Consider the following 15,760-nt stretch of genomic DNA (forward strand, 5'->3'; position numbering starts at 1 on the left):
CCACAAACAATGACTCTGAGGGTCTACTGGTCAGCTACGTGCAAACCTCACATTACCTTCATCTATAAATTTGCATATATTTCCATATAATAACACACTGACTAGTTTGTTAAATGAATAATGAGATGTTTCCTTTGTCTGCACATTAAGAAATAAATATATTGTGCCAACTACTTTTCATTTAGGTGGAATGGCCCACCAGGAAATACACCTGTTCTCAGTGGGCCAGTCCACACCTATTGGTGTTTTCCTATAAGTTATTTGCAATTTCTATCATTTTATTTTGAAAGAAAATTAAAGAACTTACAAGCAAGGCGCAAACATACGAAAATGTTACCCTTGGTTGGACCTACCTGGAGGAATGTTTCTGCCCATAACCGGGATCGTATCTTTATCACTGCCCGCTCAGCGCCTCTTAATCGTTTTGCTTTGCAGGAGATTGTTAAACATTTCACTTTGGTGCAATTCTGCAACGAGGAAAATACAAAAAAAAAATAAATCAATAAATATGTTGTCCACACCCATGAAATTGACAACCTATTATTTCAATATCAGATTATTGGGCACCTCAACCAATCAGCTGCTACCAGATGGAACAGCACAGCTTCTAATACAGGAAATTGCAGATCAGTTCCCATTGAAGTGAGTAGGAGCTGAGCTGCAGGACCTGTTTTCAGCAAAGAGGCTAACCAGGTGGAACAACCGCTTTATTTTTATAACTTTAATGAAATACTGATGTATAATGGTGAACATAGTACAATTCCTTATATAATAATAATGGGCTATTTTCAACCACAAAAATGAAGACAGTTGATTGCACCTAATTTGTTAAAAGTCACATGGTCATTAAAGGAGCCCAAAACATAGTAATGAAAGTTTAAAGAAGTTATCCACTACCTAACTCATTTAATTGTTTTATTCATCAATCATGTTATTATATGCCCATAAATGCATTCATAAACTTATTATATAAACATAAAACCTTTTATCATGCAGATAGCATCACTTACTGTCTGTCATCTGCACCTCTGTTGTTTACATCTATCCTTTCCTTTCCTCAGGCTTACTGTGATCTATTACTACAAGTCCCATAATGCAATGCAGTAGCCTGTGATCCAGCACTTCGTTTGCCCCCTCCCTTCTGCACCCTGTGCTGTTAAAAATATTGGGAGATACCAAGTGTCAGAGCAACTCAGGATAGGTACCAGCCCATCTGGCAATTTCACTGTGCTTGTTATGCAAATGTTGGCATTTTTCAGCTGTCCATGTCAGTGATTGGACTAAACCCTTTGCTAGTGAAGTGCTGTGATCTGCATTTCAAAAGCAAAGGTGTCAGCCCCTGGTGTTATTGCTAAAGGAAGCTTTCAGCTCAGCTTGTGGCGCAGTGAGGAAGACTAATTTTGATTCAATCCAAAATGTCTACACCCACCATCAGGAGCCGAATCACAACTTCCTTTTGTTTTGTCTGATTTCTGTGCCGGAAAAGGAAGTATCAGACATAACAGAGGAGGTAGAAGAATCTGCATAACAATTCAGTACTATGTGAACCAAATGTGTTCATAGAAGCTATACATTCAATACAAGTATATTGCAAAAGGTAATGTTTTGAAGAGCTATGATAGATTGCAAGAGGGTTAAAAAAGTAGTGGAAAACCCCTTTAAACTAAACAATAAAATCTAGTTTCCCTTGCTGTTTGTTATTCTGTGGTATTTCTACATAAGCAGTTTGTCTTCTAGAAACGTAGAAGAGAACACAAAGGTTTATTCTCCTTTTTGACCAGTTCTATCTTCAACTTGTGGATGGCTTAAGCTCTCCCTCCTCAGACAGAAAAAAAGGGGAGAGGCTCCTGCTGCAAGTAGTTGTCTTATCACCACACACAAGACAGTGAAAAGGAGGAGAGGAGGCATGGCTGAGACATGCACAGAATTCTTTATAGATTTTGCAGTTTTACTGGAAATGTGAAACAAAATAAGATCAGAGAATATGAGAAGATTAAAGGAGGATTTGCTGGAATATTTTGAGTTTTTTTGGTGCATTTTCTGTATTTAATGCCCCATTAATAATGAGGCAACAAATATGTTTCCAACTTGACCCAGCTCACTTTTCTGGACTGTTCTTTTTTGGGAATTTTGAAAATTTTGTTGCTAATTTTTGGATGCAACGTTTTAACCAGTTTTTTTTCTTTTTTAGCCCAAATTATGTGGGCCAATGTGTCCACCGTAACAAGAAAAAAGACAATACTGGGCAAGGGAAGGCAGAATTTTCCACCACGTACAATCTACCATTTCAACTGGATTTTGTAGGAAACACGCACGTTTTAGGCTAGTAAGCTTTACAAATGGTCGAATGTATAAGTTAGTTGAGGGTAACTGAAGCCCCCTGGTGAAATCTGCCCATCTTTTTGAGGTGTTTTATGTGACCTTCAGAGATTTCCAAGTGAGATTTAGTATAAATGATGAGACATCAATTTTATCTAATTTCTTGGAATCCAATTGTCCGTATAAACGCCTCACTTGTTCTATTTTGGTATGTTAAAAAAATCTTATCTACAACAGATTTACAGACCAAGCCAACAAAATAATCACAACATCTTCAAACTATCACAAAAAAAAAATCAGAACACAACATCTTTCCAGACGAGAAAACAAGCCAACGACCTGGAGCAAAATATCAAATGTGTTTCTAATTAACGACTTGAAAAATATGTGTATCTTACAATCTCTCACAATCCAAGAGATGGAAATGTCATACTTGTTCCTATGACCAGACATAGAGGGAGAGTGACATTACATGGCTGTAGCCAGATTTGCCAAGATTCGGTAAAAGACTTGAACTTTTGGGAACCATCAGGCAAAGGGTCAAATGTTGTTTCCTCTGAAACATGGAAAGACTGAATCTTCTTGTCTTTTCTTCGTCCAAGTACCTGAATTCCTTATCTCTGAATATAACTTCTTAGGTAATCTCCGCAGAATGGACATGAAGTAAAACTTCTACTCTAAAAACACTCTTGATGGGGCATCCGGGGACATCAAGTTATTCGCGAAGGTTTGACCAACGGGGACTCCCAACAATTGGCAGAAAGCCCATCCTGTGTTCCTCTATGGAATGGAGCAGTGGTCACTCAATTGTCTTGCCACTCCATTCAGTCTCCATGAGACTGTCAATTAACATAATTATACTTTAACAGATTTGTATCATACATGCCTTAGAAGATACACTCAGGGGTCCTTTGGGCACATGAGACAAGTTGACAAATACTGTTTCTTCCAAGACATGATGGTTCTAGTGTTGTTTGACCATGATCAACCTTCCAACTGGAATATCTCTAAACACATATTCAAAGGTTACCTACACAGAAATGATTATTCTACTCTACAAGGAGCTTTACAATCATTTCAGGATAGATCTTTGCAAAAAAAAAAATGACCTTTAGGGTATGTGCACACGATCTAGACCCGCTGTGTCCAGGACACAGCGGGTCCTGACCTACATAGCTGCAAGTCTCCTCTGCAGGAGACCGCAGCTGCTTGTGCCCACGATCCGGGCTCGGGCAGTTTCGGTCTCTCTCTGTGGAGAACACTTGCCAGACTGCAACAAAGAATTTACATGCTTGCGGCTCGGAAAGCCGCACCGCAGATGAGTTTATGCTGCAGGCAGTACATGCACAGTGGGCATGGGATTTCTATAAATCCCATCCACTGTGCTTGTACTGTACAATGCAGCGTTTTGGACGCAGTTGAAGCATGCTGCATCCAAATCACTGTGAAACTGATCGTGAGCACACACCCTAAAAGGGAAACTGTCAGGTGCAATATGCACCCAGAACCATGAGCAGTTCTGGGTGTATATTGCTAATCTCTGCATAACCGTCCCTGTATCTAGTACCATAGATAAAGAGATCTTTAGAAAAAGTATTTCTAAAGATCCTTTATGATATGCTAATGAGCGCAGGGACAAGTCACAAAGGCGTTATATCCCCGCGAATAATCTGTCCTCTTAGTATGTTAGCACGCCCACAGGGGTGTGCTAACATGCTATTCAATGCCCATTACCCAGCGTCATCCTCAGCGGTCACGCGCGTACCTGTGTCCACTCTCACCGCATCAGACGTCGGACAGCACACATTACCAGAAGTCCCGGAACTTCTTGTCATGCGCATTATGAAGCCGGGTGTACACGTCCTGGCTTCAGAGAGGTCTACTGTGCATGACCAGAAGTGCCAGGGACGTCTGATGCCAATCAGTGAACAGATGTTCAAGTTATTTAAGCGCCCTACATGCTTGAAAATAAGGCTTCCATATAATTTTGTTACATAGATATAAATAAAAGTAAAATACAAATTATCGAATTTAACAAATTTCTGGACTAAGTTCAAAAATATATAACATGTGCAGATGTAATATCAGAAAAGTGCATTCACATAGAGTATATGCAAGCACATGATTATACACAAATTGATTGGCACATATGAAGAATACACATAAAAACCTTTTTGTATTTTGTTGGATTTTATTTGTGCTATGTGCACATGCATATGCCTATATGTGCATTTCCTTCTTTTATTCCTACCCAACTTGAATGCAATATGCAAGAAAATTATTTTTAAATATATTTTTTTATTACTGTTTTTTTATTTTTTTATTACTATGTGCAGTTGAGTAGTTACATATTTTTCTTTCTTGAGCACAATTTTAAGTGCAAGATGACCAAAATAACCTATTTTTACGCAAATTCTCTATTTAAATAAATATATATTTTAGGTAAATAAATTGATACTATGATTCTTTTATATACATGTATTTTTTATTTATTTTTTTATTGCGATGATTTCTTTTGTTGGCTGTGTCAATATGAACAAGGCATAAATGTGTATTGTGTCAGACAAAAGCTACTAAGATTGTTCTGTAGATGTCTGTGTTAAATTGTCGGCAATGTGTTTCTTGCCTTTGTTATGCTTAGTATGTGACGCCCTGGCAAAGCCAGGTTGTCACAGAAAGAGTTAATCCTCCTTGGTAATCTGATCTCACAGCAGGACAAACCACATCCCCCAGGGTAAGAGAAAAGCAGAGCAGAGGGGAGGGGCTGGAGCAGAGTGTTTGGAGAGACAGACAGAAGAGGAGTCTGGAGTTGTAGCTCCCAGGCTGATGGTGAAGCGTGCTCCGAGAGGGCCGGGACAGGCTGTGAGTGAGGAAGGGGCCAGAGGTAGCTGGGCAGGGTAGTGGCCCCCCGGTACCTGGGTGACCCGGATTACTGCAGGGGAGTGTATTCCCCGTTCCCGGCTGAGAAGGAGGAAGAGAGTGGAGAGAAAGGCACCTGGCTGCAGGGAAAGAACAACAGGAGCTGCTGCACCGTGTGTGGGACACTAACACCCCGTACCGAAGGCTGCGGACACCGGCAATTCCTAGTTTACCAGTGACTCTGTGTGGAATACTTGTGAGTACGCCCGTGCCCTCGGGCACCGCACCGTAGCACTGCGCCCTGCTTACCCCATCACCGGGCCCCGGGACAACTACCCCCTACCCACGGAGGGGAGAACCAACAACTTTGCTGCTCCCTGTCACCGCTCCCGGGATCCCCATACAGAGCAGCGGTGGTGTCCATATAATCACCACAACCGTGGGTGGCGTCACGGACAATCTCCCTTTTTTTTTTTTTAATCCAATCAATTTTTATTGTAGGAAGTTACATTACAAAAAAAGGAGAAATTCAGGTATCATTGGCAATAATACACAAAGAAAACAACGCTGTAACATGTGGTAGTATCACCTTTGATTATGATTCACATTTCCTGTCACACCACCACCAATCATGTCTGATGCAAGTTGCAACTTTTTTAGGTTAATCAATACCCAATACGTATAGCGTCAACCTACCAATTTACTCTTTAATCCTCAAAATGAGGGATCCAAACAACCAGAACCAGAGAATAAGAAAGGAAGATAAGAAAAGGGAGGGGAGAGAGAGGTGGGGGAGAGGGGGAGAACCATGGATGGTTGCAAGGAAGCAACCAGGGAGGGGGAGGGGGGAGGGAGGGAATTAGATGGCGTTTCGGGGTAGCCCGAGCAGTAACAACAACAGAGATTTAAACACCTTGAATATTGACATGTGGTATGGGTGAACTCCCTGCGTAACACACACTTTGAGCCTATTTGACCCGTTTTTAATTATCAACAGTTTGCCCTGGAAACAGATGCCTGACAGGGGATGCATATACAGAGTTTAACCACGTGTCCCAAATCTGAAGTATTTTGTTTTTGGCGCGGATGGAGTGAGCCAGACAGAACTCGTATTGGCATTGGAGATTAATTCGGTTATATAGTTCAACTAATGTAGGCGTCTTTGGGGATTTCCAGTGCAAACTTATGCAATATCTGGCAGCTACTAGAATGTGAACTAATAAACCCCTGGATTCCCAAGAGAACTCCTCTATACCCACGTTTAGCACTGCCAGAGCTGGATTCGGATTAATACGATTGCCTGTCAGCTCACCCATCAGGCCAAACACCTCCAACCAGAACGAGAAAACCTTGGGACAAGCCCACCAGCAGTGACCAAGAGTACCCCTTTGGAGGCAGCCCTTCCAACAATGTGGCGAATAATTTGGGAGGAACTGTGCTAAGTTGGCTGGGGACCGATACCATCGCAGGTGTACTTTTTTCAGTTGCTCCAGATGATTTATACACTTGGAATATTTTTGGATATTTGCTGATGCCGAGTGCCAGTTTGAAGGTGAGGTAGAGACACTCAACTCCACGTCCCATTTATTCATATAAGGAGATTTTTTCTCTTCGGGGGGGGTTATTGAGCCATTTGTATGTCGAGGAGATACCTTTGGATTTAATTATCTTTTTAAATACCAAAGCTTTTGTTGTAGGTAACAGAGGCTTTGACTTTGGAGGAAATTTAGAGGCCAGAAAATGACTAATTTGGATGTGTTGATAGAAACAGCCCTTTAAAGAGGGGTGTTCCCGTACTATTTCATTAAAGGGGTTAACACCCAAATCAGAGTATAGATCCGCCAGCACTGTAATGCCCGATCCCTCCCACCTGGCCAGATTCAAAAAGGGGATTTGAGATTCCAACGACTTGAGGGAAATCTCTGAAAGAGGAATCTGAATCTTATGAATCAAGTCATTTCGCCAGACCTCCAGGGAGGCTGACATGGTGGGAACACACGGGGAGAACCGTGAACGGCTCAAATATTCTGCTTCCATCATTCTTCTGACCGAGCCCTGGCGGGACAGGAAATTTTCAATCTGAGCCCATCTATGTGAATTACCTGGACGCCACCATTCCTTTAGTGATTCAATTAGTAAAGCTTTATAATATGCCGTTATGTTTGGGGTGCCCAATCCCCCTAAGTCATATAGGGGGTATAACACTTTACCTGCGACCCTAGCCCTTTTATTACCCCAGACAAATTTGTTAGTCAACGATTGAAGTTTCATCAGGGTTTTGTGAGAAATTTTGATGGGAAGGCATCTGAGCACATACAATATTTTGGGTAAGAAAACCATTTTAAAGGACTGTATCCTGGCCATCCAGGACAATGATATTTTTTCATACCTTCCCAATTCCTTTTCTAAATTTTGGATCAGAGGTTCCAAATTTTCTTTAATTAACATCTGCGATGGTGTCAGCTTAATACCCAAATAAGGTATCCCCCTGTCGCACCATTTGAATTGAAAGGCCCCCTCCAGCGCACTCCTGGCCTCCACCGGTACATTAAACGGCAGTATCAAAGACTTTGCCGCATTAAGCTTATAATACGACACTTTAGAAAAGTTTGATAATGTGTTCACCACTGCTGGAATTGACACTGCAAGGTTAGAACAGGAAATTATCACATCGTCTGCGTATAAACCAAGTTTATGTTCAAATTCCCCAACTCTTATACCAGAAATGGCTATGTTTTTTCGTATAGCTTCCGCCAGAGGTTCTACCACTAAAGCAAAAATAGCGGGAGACAATGGACACCCCTAGCGGGTGCCATTACTTATTTGAAATTTAGATGACAGAAACCCCGATGCCAACACTGACGCATTTGGGTAAGAGTAGAGGGCTAGAATGGATGACTTGATGTTCCCCAAGAACCCGAATTTTGTTAGAACTCTCTCCAGGTATCCCCAGTGCACCCTGTCAAAGGCTTTTTCAGCATCAAGAGACAGGAATGCACTGGGTTCACCCGATATCTCCACCAGTCCAATCAAGTCAAGCATCCGTCTGGTGCCATCCTTAGATTGCCTCCCTGTCACAAACCCAACTTGGTCTGGAGCCACTAAGGTCGGGATCACTTTATGAAGTCTATCTGCCACTAGTTTGGCATAAATTTTAACATCACAATTTAGGAGTGAAATGGGCCTAAAATTACCCGGGGTGTCTGCAGGTTTCCCTGGCTTTGGTAGCGTGATAATTATCGCTTCTAAGTTGTCTGGGGAAATTGACCCTTTATTTTGCCAAAAATTGAAGGTTTTTAACATAAGGGGGGACAGAGTGGATGTAAATTGTTTGTAATATTCGTATGGCAGCCCATCGGGGCCCGGGGCAGAGTTAGACTTAGTCATTTTAATGGCACCTAGGATTTCATGTGTAGTAAAGGGAAGATTAAGTTCCTCTAATTGCTCATCTGAGACCCGGGGAAGATCCAGGGTGTCTAGGAAACCCTGTATATCCACTTGAGTCGGCTGTGACGTATTGGAATCATATTTTAGATTATACAGGGCCTCATAGTATTTCGCAAATGCTTCTGCTATTTCAATGGGCTGTCTAGTGATTGTTCCGTTCGGGTCCCTCAGGAATTCTATTTTAGATTGGACCTCACGTTTTTTCGTCCTTCTTGCCAATAAGGACCCCGCTCTATCCCCCATAGCATAAAATGTCGATCTATTTTTTTTAAGATTATGTTCGTATTTTTGCAGGAGTAGGGATCTTAGTTGGAATCTATGGGTTACAATTTCTTTAGTCAAGTTAGGGGATGCTTTGGCTTTATTCAGGGATTCAAGGTGATGAATACGGGTTAATATATATTTAATATCTGCGTCTTTTTTCCGTTTTTGGATGGAGGCTATTTTTATGAGCTGCCCTCTGACTACGGCTTTATGAGCAGCCCACAGGGTCTCGTCAGAAATTTCCCCATTATTATTAAGTTTAAAATATTCTGTTAACACTGACTCTACTTCATCATGTACCTTCTGCCTACCAAGCAAGCTGGTATTCAGTCTCCACCTAGGGGAATTTTGAACATTAAAGCTACCCTGAACAGACAAAGAGATCGGCGCATGATCTGTCCAAGTAATTAAACCAATATCAGCTGCCACACAATTACTTATAGATTTGCTATCGACCAAAAAAAAATCAATTCTACTGTATGAGCGATGCCTGGAAGAGAAGAACGTATAGTCTCTTTCTGATGCGTGCAAATATCTCCAGATGTCATGAAAATGGAATTCATTGATGAGATGCTTAAGTTCCTTAGCATGTGGGATGCTGGTGTTGGAGCAATCCATGGAGCGTATTACAGGTATATTAAAGTCTCCACAGATGATTTCCGCCCCTGTGGCAGTATCTTTGAATGCTTGGAAAAATTTCCTAGCAAAGGTCAATTGTGATGAATTTGGGGAGTAGACCGTTGCCAAGGTATAAGGGACGCTGTTGATATAACAAGACAAAATAATATATCTTCCATCCGCTCCATAACTGACATTTATCAATTTAAAGGCCACTGAGTTCTTTATTAAAATGGCCACTCCTCCTCTTTTTTTTGAGTCATTAGAAAAAAAGGTGTGTTGGAAGCTTGGATGAAGTAGCCGTTTATTATCTGTGGAAAGAAGGTGGGTCTCCTGAATGCACGCTATATCACAGTTAGATGCCTTCACCTCTCTCCACATCATTGACCTTTTTGCTGGGGAGTTGAGTCCGTTCACATTAATAGACAATATCTTAATTCTCATATTGGAGCCGCAGGGGGGGTTGAATTCCTAGGAACGCCATCAGGGATGACAGGGGCTAGACCAGCAAGGAATTGAGAGAAATTTCCAGAAAAAAATTAAGAAACATTTGTGAGAAGAGGAACAAAAACAAAAAAATTCCAACAACACCGGTTTGCCCCGAGTAGGGTGCCCGGTGTATAACCGCTCGCCATAGGCGAGAACATCAGGGGGGCTACGTGACATCCCGTGTCACAGGAGCAGGGACAGCAGGTGCCATAAGCAGGAAGGAGTCCCAGCTAAGCTACTGACCATTCAGGGTTAATCCTGTCTGGAGGGCCTCTATGATTCTCCTGCCCACCAGGGTTTGGTGGGTGGGCTATTCCCCAGTCATCCAGCAATTTGCCCAGCTGAGGAGTATGACATATGTGAGTGCCTCCATCTTTGAAAATTATCATCTTCACCGGAAAACCCCACTTGTACTTGATGTCTTGATCTCTAAGGAGTTTAGAAAGGTGGGCAAATTCTCTTCTTTTATTAAGAGTTGCAGCAGAAAGATCTGGGAAGATTTTTAGTCCCATGAAAGTGTCTGGCAGGGATGGACTTCCCCTCAGTGTGTGAAGCACAGCTTCTTTTGTTTTATAGAAATGAAGTCTAGCCAGGACATCTTTAGGCAGAGCTGGATCTATGCCTTTGGCTTTAGGGACTCTATGAATCCTGTCCACTATCAGGTCTCTGGTGTCCCATCCAGGGAGTATAAGCTGCAGAAACTTGTGGAAGTATTCCTGGAGGTCTTTATCTGCTACTGATGAGGGAATCCCTCTGATTTTTAGGTTATTTCTTCGGGATCTGTCCTCTATATCACTGATTTTAAGCTTTAGTGCCTCCACCTCCTTTTCCAAAGCTGTGTTAGCATCTATCAGATTGTTATGTGATGTTGCAAATTCAGCCATCTTAGTTTCTACATGCTCTGTGCGGACCCCTAGAGACCTGATCTCTTCCTTCAGCTCTCTTACTATTTCTCTGAGATCAGCCTGCAAGGAAGCCCTCAGCGTTTTCAGCAGAGCTTGCATTGTTTCCTCTGTCAGAGGAATGGCTGTGCAGCCTCTTAAACAGCCTGTTTCTCCCTGTGAGGAGTGGGAAGAAGCTGAGTGGGAAGCCATCTTGCTTGGTAAGGAGAGATCCCTATCCAGGGGGAAGAAGTCTGTCAGTTTGGCTGGAGTGCCAGTTTTTTTAGGTCTCCCCTTAAGCTGGTGTCACACATAACGACGACGACAACGACGTCGCTGCTACGTCACCATTTTCTGTGACGTTGCAGCGACGTCCCGTCGCTGTCGCTGTGTGTGACATCCAGCAACGACCTGGCCCCTGCTGTGAGGTCGCCGGTCGTTGCTGAATGTCCAGCTTCATTTTTTGGTCGTCACTCTCCCGCTGTGACACACACATCGCTGTGTGTGACAGCGAGAGAGCGACGAAATGAAGCGATCAGGAGCCGGCACTGGCAGCTGCGGTAAGCTGTAACCAGCGTAAACATCGGGTAACCAAGGGAAGACCTTTCCCTGGTTACCCGATGTTTACGCTGGTTACCAGCCTCCGCTCTTGCTGCCAGCGCCGGCTCCTGCACTGTGACATGTGGCTGCAGTATGCATCGGGTAATTAACCCGATGTATACTGTAGCAAGGAGAGCAAGGAGCCAGCGCTAAGCAGTGCGCGCGGCTCCCTGCTCTCTGCACTGTGACATGTAGCTGCAGCACACATCAGGTTAATTAACCCGATGTGTGCTGCAGGAGAGCAAGGAGCCAGCGCTAAGCGCGGCTCCCTGCTCTCTGAACTGTGACATGTAGCTGCAGCACACATCGGGTTAATTAACCCGATGTGTGCTGCAGGAGAGCAAGGAGCCAGCGCTAAGCGAGGCTCCCTGCTCTCTGAACTGTGACATGTAGCTGCAGCACACATCGGGTTAATTAACCCGATGTGTGCTGCAGGAGAGCAAGGAGCCAGCGCTAAGCGCGGCTCCCTGCTCTCTGAACATGTAGCACAGCGACCTTATGATCGCTGCTTCTGCTGTGTTTGACAGCTAAGCAGCGATCATAACAGCGACTTACAAGGTCGCTGTTACGTCACCGAAAATGGTGACGTAACAGCGACGTCGTTGTCGCTGTCGTTTAGTGTGACACCAGCTTTAGGCATAGCTGGGGGCTGGGGTTACTCACACCTCCTGTAGCTGGTAATCCTGTTATCTGTGAGCTGATAAGAGCCGGTTTATCCTGCTGTCAGCACAGAGCTCTCCTTCAAGCAGCCGTCGCCATCAGCGTGCAGGCCACGCCCCCGACAATCTCCCTTAACAAATCCCCTTTTACTGTGGAGCCTGGGATCACAGACCGGGTCACGCTACCGTGATACCCACAGAAGTGACCTCGTGGCCCGGATCTGAGTACCCCCTGGTCCCCGGGCGACACAAGTACATAGAGGAGCCGGCTAGATGTATCTGTTGTAGTAGTAAGCTGATGAGTTATTACTCACAGAGTGACCCACACTCTGTGAATGTCACAGCTGAATCCGCGATGCGGCCGTTCATGAGCTTGGCAGAATGATTGATGTTACAAGCATTGAGAGTTAAAATTGGAGCTCAAGTTTTTTCAATGGGCAAAACACGTTCCTTGCGGCTGGCCAGTGCCCCGACCAGCACAGAAAAAACCGTGCACCAATTGCGAAACACAAAGGGTTATACTACAATCGCATGAAAGTATCGCATGGGATTTATGTCGGCCGTAGGTATGTGGATCAAAATCATGAGTCGTACATTTGGAGATAATCTTTGTTGCAAATGATGGATTACTGTTAGACATTTTAAAGTAAAATATTCACATATCAGGTTGATGTCTGTAAAATTAGTAATTGATGGGATAATAATTGGCAGTTAGCATGAGGAATACGGGGATTTTTTTGCTGGAATACAGCAACATAAAAAACTTTTACTATTTATTGGTCAATAAAAGATCATGAGGTCTCTGCGGAGATACAAACCTTGAGGGAATGTGGTTCCCAGTTTGAATATCCACCAGACCTCTCTTTTGCGCAGAAGTTTCTCCATATTACCCCCTCTGTGTGACCTGTATATTTTTTCCATGCCATATACCGTACCTGTAAAGTGTCAGTTTTACCATCATGTTTATTAATGAAATGTGTTGATAACTGGGAAGTGCCTCTGTGTCGCCCTGGGCAAGCCAGGGGACACAGGTCACACACCACCACACCCTACATCCCAGTTAGGAACACCAAAGCTGAACAAAAATCCTTGTTGCCTTCCTCCAGAGGCTGGGGTTCACACCAGGGGGGTGGGCCAGGCGGTTGGCTCCGCCCACCGAGGAGAACACAGCTCTGGAGGCGGGAAAAACCGGCAGTTGAGCCCAGGCAGGGCAAGAGTTGAAGTCTAGCTGAGGGCTAGAGAGGAGTAAACAGCTAAGATGAGCTAAGGAAGTGAAAGTAGAAGAAAGTAAAGGAGGAAAGCAAGAGTGGTGACAGAGAAAAAGCCTGAAGTAGTCCAGCTGTGTGCAGGACAGGTCAGCATGGTCAGCAACGGCGGTGACTGTCTGGAGGGGGACCGTTTGGAAGTTAATGGAAGGACCGCGGACGGGTAGTGGCCCGGCGGTCTGGAGCAGTGTTCCGAAGGACAGTCAGCACCAGGGCAGGGGCCTCTCGGACCCCGGCAAGGCTAGGAGTCGCCAGAATTTGCCAAATCCGTCAGTGAAGGGGACGTAGATCCCCCAACAACCAAGTCCCGATTGAAGGCAACAGCCCAACCAGAGTAGGAGAGACACCGCCACCGCCAAGGCACCAGTTTCTCAGGGCCAGCGCCTGCGGGCAAAGAGTAGAGCTCCCCCGGTCCAGCTTGAAGCCGGGGAGCGGGTTACCGGTGGGGACCCATCGCAACCAACAAGTAAACAAAGGTGCAAGGAAGAGGGACATCACCGTCACCTACTGGGAGAGCAAGTGCAGCCGTCCGTGGGACCGTCTTCCCAGCCGTTTGGTTTACCGTAAAAACTGTGTCAACGTCTCAGGCTGAGTGAGTACCACAGTGCCACAAGGCACAGCGCTGCCCCCGCGTCCCTGCGCCCACCAGGCCCTGCACCTCCCAAGCCATCACCGGGCCCCGGGATCACCAACCCCTACCCACGGAGGGGCAACACAACACCTGGCTGCTCCGCATCACCATCCCCGGATCCCCATATTGAGCAGCGGTGGTGAAATCACCACAACCGTGGGTGGCGTCACGGACAATAAACAATCCCCACACCCAACCAACCCCTTTCACTCACGGGCGAGGAGTGCCGCTCGAGAAACCCCCGGGATCCGGCCCACCGCTCGAGCCACCACTGAGCAGCCACCGCCGGACCCGAGCAGAAGGGGTGAGCGTAGTGTGCTGACACCCTCCTCCCCGCCCGCGACAACTTGGCGTCACGAACAGGATCTTACCGCTCTGCCGTTTGGTAGAGGTGCGCCTTGTTACCGCCGGAGATATCCGGCAGAAAAATTTCAGAAGCCGCCATCTTTGGCGCGAAAAGTTCCCGCTCGAGCGTCTTCTCGAGTAGCAGAGGCGCGAAGGCCAAAACCCCGCCCCGAGTGGGGAGGGGCCGGAAAGAGCTGAGGGGGACGCGATGGCGGCTGGACGCATGTAGCTGCAGCTATAAAAGCAGGGACGCCAGGACTCTGCAGATATACCGTTCCTGGAAGAAGAAGCCATCATGTGGATGCCGTCCCGCGACACCGTAGCCCCCGCGCCTGGAACCGCGGCGTGGGTGGAAATCCGGACCGCGCAGCTCTACCAACGGCTGCAGGTGAAGATGCAGCTCCTCATGGAGGAGTGGGAGGCCGACATGGCGGACGTTGTAGCCACCGTGCGGAGACGCGAGGAGGAGGCGGAGAAAGGGAGGGTGAGTGACCCACGTCCCGATGCCCTTGAAGGGCCGGTCATCGCGGCTGTGGGGCCCGGTCCAAGCCCTCTCCCCCCGTCGCCTCCCTCGCCACCCGTCCCGGAGGCCGTGACCCCGCCACTAGGCCTGCTACCACCGCAACCGGTAGCAGTACCCAGCGTCCCCGCCCAGGCGGGCCAACCTGTAGCCGGAGCCCGTAGTAAACCGGAGGTGTTGCCGTGGAAGATCCCGAAGGTTGAACCGGAGGCATCCCTTGAGAAGTTCCCCGAGCCGGAGCCGATGACCCGCTCCGAACCGAAGGCCCAGCAGCGGAAAGCCCCTATGCCCATCCCCCACACCTCGGCTGAGGTAGCGCCGGGTTGTTGCTGCAAGGCAGCGCCCAAGGCCAAGACACCGCGGGACATGCCGCCCAGATTTCTGACAGTGGGCAACGTTCAGGATGTCCCGCGGGGCCCGACCCGTGCGCCGGCGCTGGCAGCAGCGCCGTATTGGGATAGAGAGCCGGTACCGCTGGGCCTGGAGATCGCTGAGAGGGAACGGAAGAAGGCCGAGCTGGTGGCCCGAGCTATCCGAGAAAAAGAAAATCTCCGCCAGGCCACGTTCCGTGTCCGGGGACCGCTGTACGAGGGACAGGTGAGGCGGTTTGATGTCCGCCGGGGCTACGGGTTCATCTACGAGCCGGGCCTGGAGGCCGAAGTGTTTGTAGCCCGGCGGGATGTGAATGCCCACCTGCCCGAGGAGCATCCTGGCCGCAACCTAATGCCGGGAGACCTTGTTCGGTACATCCGACACTGCGGAGAGAGGGGGTGGTTTGCCCTGGATGTGAAACTACGGGGCAGCCAGGAGAGCAGAGTGAGCTCGGCACCCCCTCCCTCGGATGAAGCTGAAGGCCTGGAGTA

General features: G+C 46.5%; 1 protein-coding gene across 1 annotated transcript in view; it reads right to left on the bottom strand.

Annotated features, from left to right (window-relative positions):
• Positions 1-15,760, bottom strand: part of ITGA8 (integrin subunit alpha 8) — a 287,198-nt gene that overhangs the window by 46,892 nt on the left and 224,546 nt on the right. The window contains exon 27 of the mRNA XM_075315623.1: positions 354-467. Coding sequence (XP_075171738.1) covers positions 354-467 — 114 coding nt within the window. The remainder of the gene's footprint in view (positions 1-353; positions 468-15,760) is intronic.

Source organism: Anomaloglossus baeobatrachus, chromosome 6 (genome assembly GCF_048569485.1).
Source record: "Anomaloglossus baeobatrachus isolate aAnoBae1 chromosome 6, aAnoBae1.hap1, whole genome shotgun sequence".
NCBI lineage: Eukaryota > Metazoa > Chordata > Amphibia > Anura > Aromobatidae > Anomaloglossus > Anomaloglossus baeobatrachus.